Source organism: Emydura macquarii, unplaced genomic scaffold (assembly GCF_026122565.2).
Source record: "Emydura macquarii macquarii isolate MOO-44397 ecotype Brisbane River unplaced genomic scaffold, CSIRO-AGI_Emac_v2 contig_3485, whole genome shotgun sequence".
In the NCBI taxonomy this organism is placed as follows: domain Eukaryota; kingdom Metazoa; phylum Chordata; order Testudines; family Chelidae; genus Emydura; species Emydura macquarii.
Window position 1 is genome coordinate 316148 of NW_027133622.1, and position 18358 is coordinate 334505.

Below are 18358 nucleotides of genomic sequence, written 5' to 3' on the forward strand. Positions count from 1 at the left end.
GAAACGGCACCCTTTAGTGGCTGTAGCTCACATGGGGGATGCAGTTCCGGGCCCAATAAAGGGAGAGTCATTTTGGGGGCTGGGAGCAGGGCTGTACACATGCGTGCAGGTGCATGTCTGCACTGCCATCTAGTGGAAGGAATGTGAACTACCCACCCATGTGTCTCATGTCCCCTACTACAAACAAACAACTAAACGCACTGCCCCCTAGTGGACAGAATCAGAACTGCCATCCTGTGTGTGTCATAGCCCCTATACTGCTTGCATCCAGCAGCGATTCTCCTTTGGGTTCAGAGGGCTAGGCGGGGGCAGGTTACAGGGTAGGAGTGTCAGAGAGCTCTCCTCTCAGATACAGGGAGGGTAAGAGCAGCGTGGAGACTGCTGTGATGCTGCTAGGATGTGTTGTGCCTGTGGAACTGCCTGCCACTGGATTGACATCAATGAAGGCTTTCTCTTCCTCTAGGGAGGCTCAGAGACTGATGGCTCCTCCCAGATGAGGGCCCCATCGTACCAGCCATGCTCAGATCTTTCATTCCTCTCCTCTTCCTTCTCCCTGGGGGTCTCCCCTTACTGCTACCCGGGCAAGACTGAGGTGTGTGATGAGAACATGGTTTCCATACCCGTACACAGCCTGGCAGGGGAGGCATCGACGTGACCGTGCGGGGCCAGACAGGGGCATGGCCCGACTGGCACCTGCACCCTGGACCGGAACCCACGGCAGAGAGGGTGGCTGCTGGCCGTGGCAGACCAGCCGGTACCTCAGCAGCTCGGTGGGAGAGTCGGACGCAGCTGTGGTACAGGCAGTGGCATTGCACGTGACAAACGACTGGGAGACAGAACTGGGGCAGCCGGCAGAGTCCCATGAATTGGCCTGGGGGTGGGTCCCAATCCCGGCTCGCCAGCTACGCCAACCGGCAGGAACAGCAGGGCAAGTATGTGCTTGTGGGACACTGCTGACCCGCGTGTGCTACAGGTGAAATCCCCGGCGCACCCCCGTCCGGCTCTCCCAGCACAGCGCCCCCCACTGGGCCCCACCCTATCTCCGGAGCACAGCTCCCCCTAGTGCTGCACTGCAGCGACGCGGTCATCTCTGACCGCCAGGGGAGAGCGCCCCACTGAACCCCCACCCCCAGGGAAGCCACTGAGCAGGCACTGAGGAAGGTGTGTTCCAGGCTGTGGGGGGAAGGTGCCGGGGGCCTCTGGTTGGCTCCTAACTCCTCTCTCTTTCCCCCCAGGGCAGGTTGAGGCTCCTCCAAAGCCCCCACTGACGCCCCACTTCTCTTGGGCCCTAAGCAGCTGCGGACGGGCTCCGTCGAGGACGATAACGACCTCGTCTGCTTCAAAGACCTGGCCTTCGGGCCGGTGGCGCTGCCCAAACTGGACAGGTAGGAGAGCGACCCGGAGGAGGCCGACCTCCTGGGCTGCTGCTACACCTACCTCCAGGTCGACAGGGCACCTCGCACACTGCCACTTGGTGATTTCCTCCACGCTGGCGTGCGGGCCCGAATGTGGGGGAAGGGGCACAACAGCCAGGGTTACATACCCGTGGGAGGCTAAGGGGAGAGAACCCAGGAGTGCTGGCTCCCAGCCCCCCCTGCTCTAACCTGCTAGACCCCACTCCCCCCTCCCAGAGCCAGGGATGAAACCCAGGAGTCCTGGCTCCCAGCCCCTCCCCACCCCCAACCCACCAGACGCCATTCCCATCCCAGAGCCAGGGAGAGAAACCAGGCATCCTGGCTCCCACTCCCCTGCTCTAACCCACTAGCCCCCACTCCCCTCCCTGAGCTGGGATTGGAGCCCAGGAGTCCCGGCTCCAAGGAAGTGGGGCTGCTCATGCGGTTCCCCATGCCAAGGGCGGAGGGGGGGTGTTGCTCACACAACCACCGTTATTGCTTGTTTCGCAGCAGTTCAACTTTTGCTGCCTGCAATTGGTTACCCTCTAAAAACGAGTCAATGAGCGCGTGCACTCACATCGGTTGAAATAAAAGGTCTGCCTCGCCTCACCAGCCTCCGTGGGCGCGGGCCCCTCCATGTGGCCGGTTGACACCTATCCCAGGGTGGGGTAAAAAACTGGTACTGGGGGTGGCCAGTGAGCGGGCCAGAAAGTTCCTGAATTGGGGGGGCGGGGTGGAACCAGAGGCGCCTCAAATGCGAGTGACGCGCAGCTATACTGGCACCGACACTGGCCCCCCTCCCCTCCCCGGTGCCTCGTCTCGGGAACGCCCACCCCAGGACTCCTGGGACCCCCGCTCGCTGCTGCTCTAGCGCCGGTCTGGTGCCCGGGATTCTTCCGACCAGACTGTGTCTTGGCAAAGCATTAAACTAGAGGGTCACGCCCATCAGTGCCCCCCATTCTCCCTCCCCCATGCCATGGGCTCTCTGAGCCCCCAATTCTTCCTCCCCCCCATGCCAGGGACTCTCTGTGCCCCCTGTTTCCCCTCCCCCCATGCCAGAGGCTCTCTGTGCCCCCCTTACCTCATTGCCCCCATGCCAGAGGCTCCCTGTGCCCCCTTACCTCATTGCCCCCATGCCAGGGGCTCTGTGTGCCCCCTGTTCCACCACCCCCATGCCAGGGGCTCTGTGTGCCCCTCCATGGCCCCCCCATGTCTTTTCTTCCTATCCCAGCACTCAGTGGTGCAGGTTGTTGACATTTTCCATTCCATCGGGATGCTGGGAAGAGCTGACCGGGACCTTCTGAGACACTGGGGGGGGGGGGGGGAAGGGCCAGGGCAGGGGGACTGGCTGGCTGGTTCAGGGGGTGGGGAAAGGGACACCGGGCCTTTCCCTTCTAGGGGGCCCTGACTCGGACGGCTCCCGGGGGCAAGGAATGCAGTATTCCCCCTCTAAGGGGCGCCAGCTCTTATCTTAACCCAACAGCCACACGCCACCCCCGACCCAAGGGGTGTGTGAGATGCAGCTGCCTCTGGGGTGGAGCAGAGGGGACCTGTCAGAGCATGGCTATTTCCTACCCATATCAAAGGGGCCCACAAACTCCACATCAAAGTCCCCAGCCATGCGTGGGGCTGGGGCCCAGCTGCAGATGCAGGAAGGATGCTGTGGCTTATGGGGCTCGGCTGAACAGAGCCACACGAGTCACAGGCTGCCAGTAAGAGCCGCAGCAGAGCCGGCTCCCAGATGTGGCCAGAAGCCCCCATAGCTGAGAACCCTACGCAGCTCTACCCCCCAAACAGAGAGCGTGAGAATCGAGACTGCAGAGGTCAGCGCAGCTTTGGGGGCAGGGCCATGTGGGAGAGGGGCTGAGCCCTATGCGAAAGGAAACAACTGCCAGCTGCATTGTTTTACCGGTAGGGAAATGGAGGCATAAAGAGGACAGGACTAGGCCAACATTAGGGAGCTGGGGATAGAATCCAGGTGTCCTGGCTCCCAGTCTCCCTGCCCCAATCCACTAGACCCCACTCCTGTCTCAGTGCGTGGGAGAGAACCCAGGAGTCCAGGTTCCCAGTCCCCCCTGCTCTAACCCACCAGCCCCTGCCTCCCATCCCAAAGCCAGGCTCGGAACCCTAGTGGCTGAAATGTGCATGGCCTTGTGTGACAGACACACAGAGGAAGCACACCGCGTGTCTATGGAGCCCTTCACTACACCCATAGCCCATACTGCACTTCCCATCTGGTGCCAGAGCAGGGGGGCTGGGTGGGAAAGGGACATGGGACCTTTCCCCTGTAGGGGGCGCCAGCTCCACTGCGGCCTAGGGCAGGGGATTAGCTCTCTTAGGTGGGTGGGGCGTGGCCCACAGGGCCTTTCCCCTGGAGGGGTCCCGCACCCTTCCTGGGCATCCTGCATGCAGTCACCTCCCCCGGCCCAGCCAGGTGGGGTATGGGCTCTGATCCAGCCTCAGGTTGGGGGGACTTTTCTTATGTTTTAATAAGGACATCCCCTCCCCCCCGTCTGCCAGGTATAGCTCGGGCTCGCGCTAGGATGAGCCGCCCTTTGGGGGGAAGGAGACATGGGCGGAGAGAGGCCGGAGCCGCTGGAGTTGCTGCTGCTATGAAAAGCTGAGCCAAGCTCCCAGGAGACCCAGCAAGACAAACACGCATGAAAGGGGCACAAAAAACCACGGAGAGAGAGAAAAACACAGCGGCCCGTGCTAGTGGCGACTCTCCCTCACAGCCTCCCAGCTGGAGAAGCACAGGCCCAGGCCCGTTCTGATTGGCCCCGCCGAGACCAGGCAAACTCAGCCCAGCAATGGGCTGTTTACAGGGCTGCCAAATTTTGGTGGAACGTATTCCTGGAGGTTTCATCCTCACAGGACATAACCTTCAACTAGAGATTAACCTTCGATTCCTGCAGACGCCAGGCCAACCCTGGAGGGCAGGCCAGCCTAGACGCATTCAGGGCCTTGCAAAAGACGCAGCCTTGGCCAGCTGAGCCAGACTCTTCTCATAGACTCAGACTCTAAGGTCAGAAGGGACCAATATGATCATCTAGTCTGACTTCCCGCACAATGCAGGCCACAGAATCTCACCCGCCCACTCCTATAATAAACCTCTAACCTAGGACTGAGTTACTGACATCCTCACATCATGGGTTAGACTTCAAGATACAGAGAATCCACCAGCAAGTGAGTCATGCCCCATGCTGCAGAAGGTGAAAAACCCCAAAGCCTTTGCCGATTTGCACTGGGGGAAAATTCCTTCCCGACCGCAAATACGGTGATCAGTTAAACCCTGAGCATGTGGGCAAGACTCACCAGCTGGTCACTCGGAAAGATTCTCTGTAGTAACTCAGAACCCACCCACCCACGTCTAACATCCCTTCACAGGCCATTGGTATATCTATCGCCAGTAGTCAAAGATCAGTCAATTGCCAAACTAGGCTGTCCCCTCAGACCATCCCCTCCATAAATGTATCAAGCTCAGTCTTGAAGCCAGCTTGGTTTCTTGCCCCCGGAGGCCATTTCAGAACTTCACTCCTCTGATGGTTAGAAACCTGCGTCTAATTTCAAATCTAAACTCCCTGCTGGCCAGTTTATATCCATTCGTTCTTGTGTCCACACTGGCGCTGAACTTAAATAACTCCTCTCCCTGCCTGGTGTTCATCTTCTCAGAGAGGGGAGAAAAGAGGAAAGCAGGGAGGGGAAGGAAATGAAGAGCATGAGGGAGGTGGTGGGAGCAGAAAATCCATCTCTCACCTCCCGGGCTGGGTTTGGGATTTAGCCAAAATTCAGCAACGTCACTTGGGTGTCTATGTCTGGCCTGATCCCGTCAGTTCATCTCCAAGGCTCAAGATCATGGTGGAGTCCAGGGGATGGTGCCAGTGGCTGCCACGATGGGGATGCTTGTCGCTTTCTCCTGCCTGTCCACCTGGTTGTCTTCATCCCCCTCCCTCTGGATTTTGTCCGCCAATCAAGCCTCGTCCCCTCTCCTCGATTCTGGTCCATTCCTTCCCATTTCCATTCTCCTTCTGGATCGTGCATCTCCGAGTCAGGCGGCAGTGCCAGGGCCAGCGGAAGGAGACAAAGGGCGGCCATCCTGACGGAAGTTAGGCAAAAATAGGTGGATCTCTGGACACAGGCCGAGGTTCAATGGGTGGAAAGCTTAGTATCTGCCATAGCGATTTCCAGCTAACCCCTGCCACAGGAGCAGCTGATGGAGGAACAAGAAGGGTGGCGGTACCAGCACGGGGCCCACTTTGGATCCAGCTAACTTCCATTCCAGCATTATCTGCGAGGAACGCCTGCCATTACGACAACCTATGGCCATAGAGGTGGCGCTTGTCACCCCTAAAGGTGACAGCGCCCGTGGAGCTTGCACTAGGCTCCCAGCTTCAAACTGGGCTTCTGTCTCCTAGAGGGAGAGATCGGGGCAGAGCTGCCCGAGGGGCGGGTTTGTAAATCCTCATTGGTCACTGCTGGGCGCCCTACAAAGCGACAGGCGGGTAGAAATGCCGGGAAGGGGCATTTTCTGTTCTGATCCCACTTTTTCCTACTTTCTAACCTAAATCTCCCTGGCTGCAGAGTAAGCCCGTTACCTCTTGTCCCACTTTCAGTGGCCAGGATGAGCAGTTGATCCTGTCCTCTGTATAACGGCCCTTCATGTATTTGAAGACTGTTATCAGGTCCCCTCCCACCTTCTTTTCTCAAGACTAAACCTGCCCAGATTTTTAAATCTTTCCTCATAGATCAAGTTTTCTAAACCTTTGATCATTTTCGCTTCTCTCCTCTGGATTGTCTCCAATCTGCCCACATCTTTCCCACCGTGTGGCACCCAGAATTGGACACGTCTCCAGCTGAAGCCTCACCAAAAAGGCAGAATTGCCTCCCATGTCTTACATACAACACTCCTGTTAATACACTGCCATATTAGCCTTGCTCACCACAGCACTCCACTTCTCAGTCAGATTCAATCTGTGAGCTGTGGTAGCCCCCAGGTCCTTCTCTACACTTATTCCTCAATTTTTATGGTGGAAGTGATGCAAAAAATTGATTTTTTTATCCCAGTTGGGAAAAAACTTGGGGGGGGGGGGGGGAGGGAATCATGCTGGGTCAAATGAAATGTCTCGATTTTGAGAGTTTTTAAAAATATTGTGATTGGAAGCAAAATTTCAGAACATTTCAATTTTTTTGACCATGGGTTGCGAGGCGGGGGTTGGAGGGGCAGAAACAATTTGCTGAAATCAACACATTCCAAAAACTTTCCTGTCAACTTGAATCTGCATTTTTTGGTGGAAATTTTTGCCCAGTTCTAGCTGTGACATTGAGTTCCCCAGACCCGAGCCCACCCGGGTTCTATCCCCACTTCTGGGAGTGGGGCCTAGTGAGTTGGACCTGGTAGCCAGGACTCCTGTGTTCTCTCCCTGGCTCTGGGAGGGGAGTGGGGGTATTGGGTTGGGGGGGCTGGGAGCCAGGACTCCTGGATTCTCTCCCCGGCTCTGGGAGGGGACACTAATGAAGCCTCCCCATTGCACACGCAGAAGGAACGGACAAGGAACTAGCAGCTCCGAGGGCTGGGAGATGCATGGAGAAGCGCTGCCCCCTGCTGGTGGACCCAATACTACACCTGGCCTAAGAGGAGACATTCAGGTTACTTCAGCGAGGAATAACCGCGGCTGGCTCCCCTGGCGCTGAGATGCAGCCACCTCTAGGGTGGAACAGCCACACAGCGATATCACAACAGGAGGGTTCACCGGGTGCTGAGATGCATCCGCTTCTGGGGAACAAACTGCACACACAGAAAGGCACCCGTGCCAAACACACAAGAATGAAACCTCTGGCTATAGAGTATGTTTTTAAAAGTGCTTTTATTTATCGGTTTTATTACAAAATACAAGTCAGGCCATGTTACATTCAATCACCAAGGCAACTGGGAAATGTCACTCCACATTGCAGTTTACAGGTTAAGACAAATTAAAACAAAGAGCTGGGGAAAGAACCCAGGCGTCCTGGCTCCCAGCCCCTGCCACTCTAACCCATTAGACCCCACTCCCCTCCCAGAGCAGAGGGTAGAACCCAGGCATCTTACACCCCCTGCCCGGTTAACAGGCTCCTGTCTCAGTGGGTCAGACCCAGCTTGGCCTGGTGGGGGGAGGGGGGAACAGTGGAGGAACAAGGAGGTCATAGACCCCCCCCCACGCTGGCTTGGTTGACACTCCCGCACACACACAGATGAGAGGGCGCTGTGGGCCAGGGAAGGGATGCAGCAGGTAAGGCCTGGGGGTGAGAGCCCCCACTTGATACAACACAGGTAGTGTAAAAGGCAGTGCGAAGGCTGGGGGCTGACGGGGAAGGAGATGGAGAAAAGGGTCCAAGGAGAGCAGTGGAGCAGGGCCGATGGGAGCGGTGGGAAAGCAGGAGCAGGGGTTGCAGAGCAAAGGTGCCAGGCACAGATAGGGAGACAGTCACCCCTCCCTCAGACCTGACGCCTCTTTTAGGGGAGAGGAATTGATGGTGAGACCGGACAGGAAGTGGCACCAAACAAGACAGGAAGTGGGCACTGATGGAGGGGAGGCAAGTCCCGAGCACTACCGCAGGCGTGGCCTGCCTGGGACAGGAAGGTGACGTCAGTGGGAAGAGGTCATGTCCCGGCCCTGGGCCATGTGCCACTCGGCTGGGGATGGCGGGGGTCAGCAGGGGAGGCCTAGAATGGGATCACAATTAACACTGAGCCCCATGGGGCTAAGGCACAAGAGACATGGGAGGTCGGCCTCCCCCCAGAACTGGGGATAGAACCCAGGAGTCCTGACTCCCAGTCCTCTGCTCTAACCACTTGACCCTACTCCCCTCCCAGAGCTGGGGGAGAACCTGGGGAACAAGATGCCCACCCCAGAAAAGCCACAATACTGCACTGGCAGTGTGAAGAGAAACTGACCCCACCCTGCCCCCTAGAGGGGACCTCCTGTTAAGGCAGTGATAGGGCACTGTGAGTGGGGAAGTTAGGGGGGGATCTACCCTGGTGCACACACACACCCCACCATTCACTGACCTATAAGCCAGGAGTGCCCCTAGACCTTCTCTGGGGCAAAGAGTCCCCCACCCTAAGGAGGGGAGTCAGGGAGGGTAGGAGGCACACAGAAATGGCATCATATGAGACAGGAAGTGGGCCCAGCTGGAGAGCAGGCTGACCCAAGACAGGAAGTTGACACCAGTGGGGAGGGGGCAGCACACTAAAAGGAAGTTAGCATAATGATAACAGGAATTAGAGGCTATGAGCGAGAGGCGGGACCCAAAAGAAGCTGATTTTCCCAAAACAGGAAGTAGATTCTGGTAGGAGGGGTGGTGAGACAGAAAGTGGGTTTGGCCGGGATGGGCTTACAAGAAGTTGACTTGCTCAGTGTGTGAAGTTAATGCTGATGCAAGGGGCTCTCCCACAAAAAGTGATGTTGCTCCAAACAGGAAGTGGCACAAAGGGGACGTACAGAGCCACAGGAAGTGACATGGAGGATGAACCATCAGACAGAAATGCCACAAATTCACAGACCTCAGAAAACCTGAGGCTCTTCAGGACGGGCCTCACCTCTACCCTGAGGGCAAGAGATGTGAGGAGTCCAGAGAAACTGTTCCAGACTTGAGGGGAGGAGGCTGGCCAGGCGCCAGCTTGTGCTTAAAGACCAGGATTCGAACCCAGCATGTCGCTCCGGCCGTCAGTGCAGAAGCTGCCCAGCAGGGGGTGGTGGCTCTGCTGGAAGATGAGGCCACGCTCATGAATCCTGGAAGGCAGAGAAAACAGCCAGGCATAGGAACTCAATGGGCCCATCCAACCTGGCCTCCCCCCATCTGCAGCAGTGGGGTGTCCTGAGGGTTGACTGTGCTCCATGGTACTTACCAGCAGGCCCCGGCCCCGCAGCAGGGGGAAGAGGGTGGAAACCACACAGGGGTCTAGCCGGTGGCAATGGCCACTCCGATGATAATGATAACGATGACGACAGTGACCGAGAGGCAGATGGCGATCATGAACTTCTTCTGACGAGCCCCACGCAGAAGGGAAGGGGAGAGCATTAGTGGGTGGGAAGCTGAACCCAGGAGTCCTTCCCCCTCCCCTTCTTTAACCCATTAGCTCCCACTCCTCTCCCAGAGCCAGTGAAAAAACCCAGGAGTCCTGGCTCCCAGACCACAGTGAGGTGTACAGAAAGTGGGGTGTGAGTCCTGTCTCTTCGAGGGGTGCTGTTCTGACCCAGCTCCAGAGCCGGGGGTGGGGGGACAGGACTGATTTGCTCAGTGGGGCACGAAGGGAAGATCAGGGGACCCACCTTGCGTGCTTTCTGCTGGCTTTCCCGGGCCGAGTTGAGGTGGATGTGTCCCTTCTTGACATAATCCTCCGAGTCCAGGATGTTCTTCTCTATCCGGTCGATCATCTCCCCCTACATCCCAAGGGAGAAGGAAGTGCTGGTGGTGATACCCTCAGCTGGTATGCCCAGGGGGCCAGGATTGGGGGAACAAGAGACGGCGGAGTGTGGGAGATTGGGGGTGGGAGAACTGTGACGAAGGGGAGGCGGACAGGGCTATGGGAGGAATGGGGCGGCACCTACAGGAAGCAGCCCTTCCCCACACAGGACATAGCCACTGGCAGGGCAGGGCACATAGGAAGTGGCCCTGACTGAAAAAGGAAATGGGCGTTGGCACACACAGGAAACGGATTTACTTAAGACAGGAAGTGGACCTAAGCCAGGAGAAGAGGCGGGACTATGGAAGTGGCCCTACTTGAAACAGAAAGTTGCGTATGGGGGAAGGACAGCCACGCAGAAGTGGAGATTGACAAGAGTGGACGAGCGGCATGGGATGTGGCTGTGTCCCTGCTGGGAGGCAGACATTTTTGGTGGCAGAGGAAGGGCTGGGTGCACAGGAAGTGGCCCTGCCCAAAACAGGAAGCGGATATTGGCAAGTGTGGAGGAGCAGCACAGGGAATGGGAATTGGTTTACTCAAGACAGCAAGTGGCGGCTGGCGGGAGAGGGCAGGCCTGCGAGAAAGAACTGGCTGCCCAGGCTCTGGGCCCCCCATACCTGCAGCTCCACCTCGGTGGCGAGGTAGGTGAACATCTCGTGCAGCTCCTGGATGCTGCGTTCCAGCTTGAGGATCTCGCCATGCCGGGTCTCTATCTCATTCAGCGCCTGCTTGGTCACACGTGTGTCTTTCATGATCTGCGGAGGGTGGGGAATCAATACCCTGGCCTGGCCTGGCATGCCAGAGTCCCCCAGGACCGGGTTCTGGAACCCCTCGGGATGCAGCCAGGCAAGGCTCTAGCACTCGGAGTCTGCCTCCTCCTCCTCCCCATCCCCCCGGGTCTCCACACACCCACGCAGCCATCCCCTGACCGCAGCCTCGGAGCGATGAGTGCCCCTGCTCCACCTGGACTCCCCCTGGCCAGGACCCTGGGAAGCCCTACACGCCCCCAAAGGGCCATGCACCCGCCTGCAGCCAGACGCGATTCGCAGCCCGCATGGGAGTCAGAAAGGTTTGTTCATTCTCAGGATCCCGGCATAGAAAGACTTTGTTAGCAGCTTGATTAGAAGTTACAGCAGCGGCCAACTGGAGAGCCCAGCCTGCGCCCCCAGCCCCCATGAGGGACTGGCCTCTTCCAGCCAGCCACCCCCTAGAGCCGTCCTCTTGCCCCGCCCCAGTCCTTTGTCTCCTTCCCGGGCAAGGTGGCCACTCCTCCTGGTCTCTGCCTGCCCAACCTGTTGCAGCTGGTTGAGGAAGGGCAGAAGGTCCTGGCCAGGTCTGCTGACGTGTGGCTAGGGAAGCCCGTCCGCCCTCCAGTGGCCTCTGCAGTGATCACACACCTGGGTCCCAGCATCAACATACATGAGTAACATATGGGGGAAACTAAGGCACACACACAGCACTCAGAAAACCCCCCAGGAATATCTCCACTTCGCCACACTTGGACAGACCTTGCCCCCCCGCATCAATCCCACACTCACACAGCCCTGATTGGCACTCACATTAGAGACAAACACTTCCGTCTGACCACTCTCCAGCATCTGCTCCAGCTCTTCGTCTGACACCACCCCGCCGCCGGCTGTGAGAGAGTAAGGGACTGGTTCAGCTCCCCTCCCACAGCAAGGGAGAGAACCCAGAACTCGGACTCCCAGCCCATTGCTCTGCTCTAACCCACCAGACCCCGCTCCCTGCCTAGATCTGGGAATAGAACCCAGGAGTCCAGACCCCCGTTTAGTGACAAAGCACTGTGGGATTAAGCCCACTATCTATGGATTTGATCACAGTCAGCGCTCTTTCGCCTTGGGACAGTCTTGTAGCGCACTGACGCTGAACGGAGATCCTGACAGCTTGTGATCTCGCCACGCATCCCACTCTCTTCTCATTAAGGAGCCCATGAAAGCTCAGATCCTTGGGAGTTAAGCTCCAGACAAATTACACGTGGGTGTGGGAGCATATCTGGAGATCCTGCGGCAAACGGAGCTGAAAAATCAGCCAGGACAGTTCTGAGATTTCCCTCAAACACACCAGACAATACATGCACCATCCTTAGGTCTCAGCATGTTGAATTCCCAAATGGCAGTGCTGGATGGATATAACCCCACCATGAGCAGGGCCTTGTGTAGGGTCATTGGGATTTGAAAAGGACTCTCATCGTCTGAGAGGATACACATTGAGCAAGATCTGGCTGGGTCAAAGCTTGGATGGGAGACCTCTATGGACTGACCCCACTCCCCTCCCACAGCTGGGGACAGAACGCAGACGTCCTGGCTTCCAGCCCCCCTGCTCTAACCCACCAGGCCCCTCTCCCCTCCCAGAACCAGGGATAGAACTCAGGCACCCTGGTTCCCAGCCCCCCGGGTTCTAACTCTGGCCTCCCCAAGGTCATTGGAACAGGTTTGAGTTTCATCATCCACCAACTCCTTGCATTAATTTGAACCCCTGAATCCCAGCTCCCCAGCACAGCTCCCCACTGCTCTGGCTCCGGGGGAACCAGCCTTAACAAGTAGCAGCATTATGGCCGTAATCCTCCATATGCAGCTGAAGGGGCAATACCATTAGCGAATAGCCGTGGCAGGTTGTTATCCTCCCTATAGACCTAAAGGAGGTGCTCCACGAGCTGGCAGCAGTAGTAGGCAGTTAGCTCATATCGATGATTCGCTCTGCAAGTTACACCCAGCCCCACAAGCAATGGGACGGAGGCCATCGGGGGCAGGACTATCTGGCCAATGCAGAATCCCAGACAGGGATCTGCTCCGTCAGAGGGGCAAGACCCACAGGCTCTGCACAGCCAGAGGGGCAGGACCCCTTGACCAACCCACAGATCAGGTGGAAGTTCTGGACCATCAGTGAGACAGGACCCAAGGCTCTAGATTGTCACAGGGGCAGGCCCTTGTGTCCAGGCCACGGGGGGCAGAGGGAAAGGCCCAGCACTCACTGATTTGCAGCTGGCGGTGGATCCGCTCCACGTTGCGGTCCCGGTACTGCGACTGGGTGGCGTTGCACTTGTTGATGAGCTCCAGAAACTGCTGGGACAGGATACCATGCTGGGAACAGGACCGGGAGAGGGGGTTAGTCACTGAAGCCTGCAAATCGGTGGATAGCCACTCTATATCTGCGGACCAGTTTGTGCGGATGGTGGCTCGGATGCAGATCGCAAAGGCAGGGAAGCAGCCGTCTACAGCTCATGGCCTTTGACGCTGCTTTCCCACCTTCAAGGTCTAGGGGTGGGAGCCAGCTCCATCAGCTGTTAGTTGGGGCCCCCCGGGGCTGGTGAACACAGGACGCCTACGCCAGCCAGCAGCCTTGGGTCAGACACCCGCCTGGAGCAGGCGCTGATCGCCCTGGAACCTGGACTGGCTACATCCCTGCAGGAGAGGCTGGAATCCCCCAGGCCAGGCTGCCCGAGCTGGCAGGGGGTGAGTTCACAATGGGGGCGCCCGAGAGGAACGGACAGCAAGTGCCAGGGACTGGAGCCAGCTCCCCCTTAGCGGGTGGGGCAGCAGCAAGCAAAAGCCTGGCCCTGGACCGCAGGAGGCTGTGAAGAGAACCCCCCTTAGCTCAGCCCCGGAGGCCCTCCAGTGGACAGTCTGCCACCCGCTTCTCCTCACCCTCCCGGCATCCCAGCCCCTTTCCCACCGCTCCCCAGGCGGCCCGATCATCTGGTCAGAGGGACCCTGGGCTAGCTGCCCATAAGGTGTCGAGGGGTGGGGGGCAGCCCAGGGCAGCAGGGGCAGATGGGGGCAGCCCAGGGCAGATGGGGGCAGATGGGGGCAGACGTAAAGCAGGGAGTGCGGACAGCAAGGCACGCGGACATCAATGCCTACAGAGGCGGATCCACATTTTTGTATCTACACAGGGCTCTATCGGCCACCCCGCTCCACACACACCTCCTGCCCCCCGCCAGCGCCCTCTTCACAAACCCCTCACCTGGGTTCTCTTCATGCGGGTGTTGATGGCGTTCCTGTTCTCATCCTCCTCGCTGTTCTTGGGCTCAATGGCTGGGGAGAGACTGGAGTGAGTTGAAGGAACAAACCCAGGAGTCCAGGTTCCCAGCCTTCCCCTCTTCACCCCACAGAACTGGGGATAGACCCCAGGAGTTCAGGCTCCCAGCCCCAGACCTCCCCATCTAACACTCACTTCTCAGGCGACTCCGAATGTCTTTGGCCAGGTCCTTGATTTCCTCGCGCAGTCTCTGCAGATCTCGTTTCATGCCTGGGGCAGTTTGAGGGGTGGGGTGTCAGATGCCAGCTGAGCCCCACTCAGATCTTTAAGGGGTCCCTCCCCCGAGCCCAGACTCTTCAATTCCCTGAGGGGCGTTAAAGAGCCCCCTCCCCTAGCCTGATATAAGCAAAGCCTCACTCCCCAAACAGGCCCTCTTCACCCATCCCACATATTCCCCCCACCAGACTGCTCCCCCACTGACTGCCCCACACACTCCCCCCCCACACCAGCTATCTCCTTTCCAGACCTTCCCCACATATTGCCTCATGTCATCCCACCCAGACTCCCAAAATACCCCACCTCATCCCCAGCATCCAAACCCTCTCCCATACTTCCTCCTGAGACCCCTCCCTTCCCAACCCTGCCCCATGCACCTCCCTGGGATTCCTCCCCAATCTCCCATAAGCCCCCTTCCCTAACCCAGACCATCCTCACCCTGCAGGGGACCCATAAACCATGCCCCTCACCCACAACCCAACCCTGCCAGGGGCCCCAGAATTTGGCAAAGGCCATGCACGATGCCTCGTTACAAGGGTTGGGGGTGGGGAAGGAGTGCCGGTGTTGGAGGGATACCTGCCCCACAGCCCTGACCCCCAGCTTACTATCCTCCGGAAGCGGGGTGGCCAGAATCGTGGTCTGATGCTTTTCCAGATCCTTCACCTTCCCCTCCAGGGTCTTCAACGCCTCGCGGATCCCCCGGGCCTGCAATAGCAGAAAATAGATGGAGATGAGACCGCCCTGGGGCCAGATCAGAGCCGGCATCCCCTAGAGGGAAAGGCCCCGGGTCCCTTTTCCCGCCCCTGGGCTGTACTGCAGCTGGTGCCCCATAGAGAGTAAAAGCTGTGTTACCGTCTGGAAGAATTCGTCCAGTGGCTCCCCATCCTCCTTGAACTTGGCTGATCCTGGCTTCAAGACCAGGGCCGCCTGCTCGGCCTCCTCGTTGTCTGAGCTGTCGTCATCCTGTGGAGGAGGAGGAGGTCAGGCACCACACATGGACCCCCTACTCTGCAGCCAGCTCCATCCCCCTCCCATCCCGTTCCCCGTTAGAATAGAGATATGTAGCCCTGCCTGTAAAGGCCTATGATTTTAAGTATATTCTTATCACTTAGCTAGTTACGGGGTATAAAACCAAAGACCCAAAATCACAGGCCGCCTGTCCATGGGCCTTCTCTCACTGTGACAGTCTGAGGCCTTGTACTTTGGCTAAGCAAAACCAGAAGCAGCAGGGGCAGCCATAAGCTGGGAAGCGTGTGGTCAAACCTGCACACTCCAAACAAAGTACATGAAAACAAGGCAATACCCGGCTGTTAAGGCGGCGATCCAGTCTGACACCTCCAGATAAAGGAAAGATCCTAGAATGTTTAAAGGAAACTTGCTTTGATAACACTCTGTGTGGGTTTTAAACACTTGTGGTTGTAGAATCTACTCTTCATATTGTTTGGTCATTATGGTGCCCACTTTTGTGCCCATTTCTGTCGGAGCCTGATTGTTTCTGTCTGTCACATAGCTCATTGTAATCAGTAAAAACGAGAGTTCTGTAGCACTTTAAAGACTAACATTTAATTTCAGCAGGCATAAGCTTTCGTGAGCTTCAGCTCACTTCCTCGGATGCAGTTGGTAGAAATGATACAGCAAATAAGAAACATATATAGAAGGCAACATTTACATATCCAAGGGCATAGATAACAAGGGGGTAGGTGGATGAAAGCCGGGTAACTTGAGGCATAATGACCACCATTGAGTAGGTGGTGAGAATGGGTGATCAGAGCAAATTACTTCTTGTAATAAGATAGCCATTCCAAATCCCTGTTTAAACCCAGTTTGAATGGACACAGTTTGAATGAATTGACACATTCAAACTGGGTTTAAACAGGGATTTGGAATGGCTCTCTCATTACAGGAAGTAATTTGCTCTGATCACCCATTCTCACCACCTACTCAATGCTGGTCATTATGCCTCAAGTACCCAGCTTTCATCCACCTACTCCATTGTTATCTATGCCCTTGGATATGTAAATGTTGCCTTCTATATACGTTTCCTATTTGCTGTATCATTTCTACCAACTGCATCCGAGGAAGTGAGCTGAAGCTCACGAAAAGCTTATGCCTGCTGAAATTAAATTTGTTAGTCTTTAAAGTGCTACAGAATTCTCGTTGTTTTTTCTGTATACAGACTAACATGACTACCCCTCTGGAATTGTAATCAGTGAAGGTGACGAGGTATGATTCGTCAGAGAATGATGTTATAACATGCTAGGATTGGTTAAAGAATTATCTTGTAATATTTTTTGAAATGATAAGTTAAGATGCACCATAAAAACTGATGTGAAACAGGAAGTCAGAGGGAAATTACTGGTGTAAAGAATTAGGATTCTTGCTTGCGTGATTACCCCAATAAACCCATTGTATTGCCTGTTGCTGGACTCTGGACTTGTGCTTCTGTCAGCAAACCAAGAATTGGGGGGGGAAGGCCTTAACATTCCCCCCCCCCACTTCCTCTTCCTGCCTCAGCCCCTATCACCACCCGACCCCTGTCCCCTCCCTCCCAGACCTACTCCCTGTCCACCCCCCAAGCCAACACTTTCTGCCCTCTATATGTGCCCCACCCCAGTCCCCACCACCCACACTGCTCTATTCTGCCAGACATGCCCCAGTCCCACTCATCCTGCCCCATATCTGTGCCCTCTCCCCACCCGTCTTCCTGCTCTCCCTATTCCCTCTCTCCCACATCAATCCTCATCCTGTCAATTCCCTGGCCCCATGTCCATGTCCTGGCCCCCTTGGGCTCCACCTGGCACATCCCCCACTCCAGCTAGTCCCAGCTATGCTAAAACCAGTGACCCAGCAGGGATTAGCTGCCCCATGCCAGCCTCAGCCATACACAGGAACCAATATCACAGTCCACAGCTGCGTGTGGAGATTGCAGTGCAGTGGGCAGAAGGGGGGGGGGGGGGGGGCTCAGTAGGGGGTTCTCTCCCCTGGCAGTCACTGATGGCCCCAGTGCAACCCTATATAAATAATCTATGGGAGGCCTAGATTGGAGAAAGGGGGCTGGGAGCCAGGATTCCTGGGTTCTCTCCCCAGCTATGTCTCAGATGCTTTATGTGACTGGACAAGGGACTGCCCCTCTGGGCCTCAGTTTCCTCCTGTGTAAATTGGGGAGAATGATCCTGTCTTTGTCGGTTTGGACTGTGAGCTCATCAGGGTGGGGACTATCTTTCACTGCGTGTCGGTGCAGCACCTGGCGTGACGGGGACCCCTATCTTGGTCCGGAGGGGGATCCTATGCAGCGCCCGGTGCGACGGGGGCCCCCATTTTGGTCCAGGGGATCCTATGCAGCGCCCTGCATGATGGGGACCCCTTTCTCGGCTGGGGGCGGTGGGAGGAGGCAGCATCCCCTGGGGCACTGACCCCATGCGGACATTAACCCTCTGCCTACTGCACAGGTGTGATGGTGGGGCACATCTCCCAGCGACAGGCAGAGCAGAAGGCCAGATACCAGGATGAGAGGCATGGACGAGGGGGCAGGGCTGGGGAAAAAGCGGGGGAGCAGATGGGTGGAGGGGGTTCCCTGGAAGAAGCAGCCAGGAGGCAGTGGGGGGAGGGGCTCCACGGGGGAACAGCCCCAGACGGGGGACCAGGTCCCTGGGGGAGCAGAGGGGGGAGGGCATCCCTGGGGGGGAGGGCCCCGGAGAGGGAGGGGGGCAGTGGGGGAAACAGCCATGGGGAGGGGGAGCAGAGCAGGTGAGGGGTCCCTGGGGGGGAAGAGCCCAGGGGGACTGGGATGGGGAGTGGAGGGGGGAGGGGGTCCCCGGAGGGGGAAGCAGGTCCCTGGGGGGGAGGTGCAACAGAGGGGGAGGGGATCACTGAGGGGAGCAGAGGGGGAGGGGGAGCAGTGGGGGGAACAGCTCAGCGCGGGGGGGGGGGGGGTGAAAGGAAGGGCCGCTCACCTCTCTGAGCTCCTGCGTTCGATCCCTCATGGTTTCTCCCAGTCGCAGTCACCCCTCGCCCCCCCCACCCCCCGAGATGGGACCTTCCCGGGCCGCTCTGCGCATGCGCTCTCGGTCCTCAGCGGCACGCGGTACCGGAAGAGCGGATCAGCCGCGCCGGAAGCGCCTCCGCCCCGAGCGGAAGTCGCTCCTCCGTGTATCCGGCGCACCAGCCCTACGGGGGCGACGAGGGAGCCGGAACTCGATAAGCCCTAAGGAGGGATGCGCAGAGACCGGAAGTGGAGTCGCCCCGA

General features: G+C 57.5%; 1 protein-coding gene across 2 annotated transcripts; it reads right to left on the reverse strand.

Moving 5' to 3' along the window:
• Positions 1 to 7256: 7256 nt before the first annotated feature.
• STX4 (syntaxin 4) lies at positions 7257 to 18155 on the reverse strand. Of its 2 annotated transcripts, none has more exons than XM_067535266.1 (11): positions 18066 to 18155; positions 14965 to 15075; positions 14718 to 14817; positions 14032 to 14106; positions 13822 to 13892; positions 12830 to 12938; positions 11397 to 11473; positions 10455 to 10592; positions 9704 to 9814; positions 9280 to 9416; positions 7257 to 9163 (listed from the first exon to the last, which is right to left on the reverse strand). In XM_067535266.1, the coding sequence occupies exons 1-10, from the start codon at positions 18093 to 18095 to the stop codon at positions 9333 to 9335; spliced, it is 906 nt and encodes a 301-aa protein (XP_067391367.1). In that variant the 5' UTR covers positions 18096 to 18155; the 3' UTR covers positions 7257 to 9163; positions 9280 to 9332. The 2 variants fall into 2 exon arrangements, with proteins under 2 accessions (XP_067391367.1, XP_067391368.1); XM_067535267.1 differs by lacking the exon at positions 18066 to 18155 and adding an exon at positions 15416 to 15470.
• Between the last annotated feature and the right edge of the window lie 203 nt (positions 18156 to 18358).

Excerpts from the sequence above, each read along its gene's own strand:
- STX4 (XM_067535266.1), bottom strand. The coding sequence starts at position 18,095 with ATGAGGGATCGAACGCAGGAGCTCAGAGAG. Across the intron at positions 10,593-11,396 it reads CGGAAGTGTTTGTCTCTAAT|ATCATGAAAGACACACGTGT; the intron begins GTGAGTGCCAAT and ends CACCCTCCGCAG. Across the intron at positions 9,417-9,703 it reads GCCAGCAGAAAGCACGCAAG|AAGAAGTTCATGATCGCCAT; the intron begins GTGGGTCCCCTG and ends GGGGCTCGTCAG.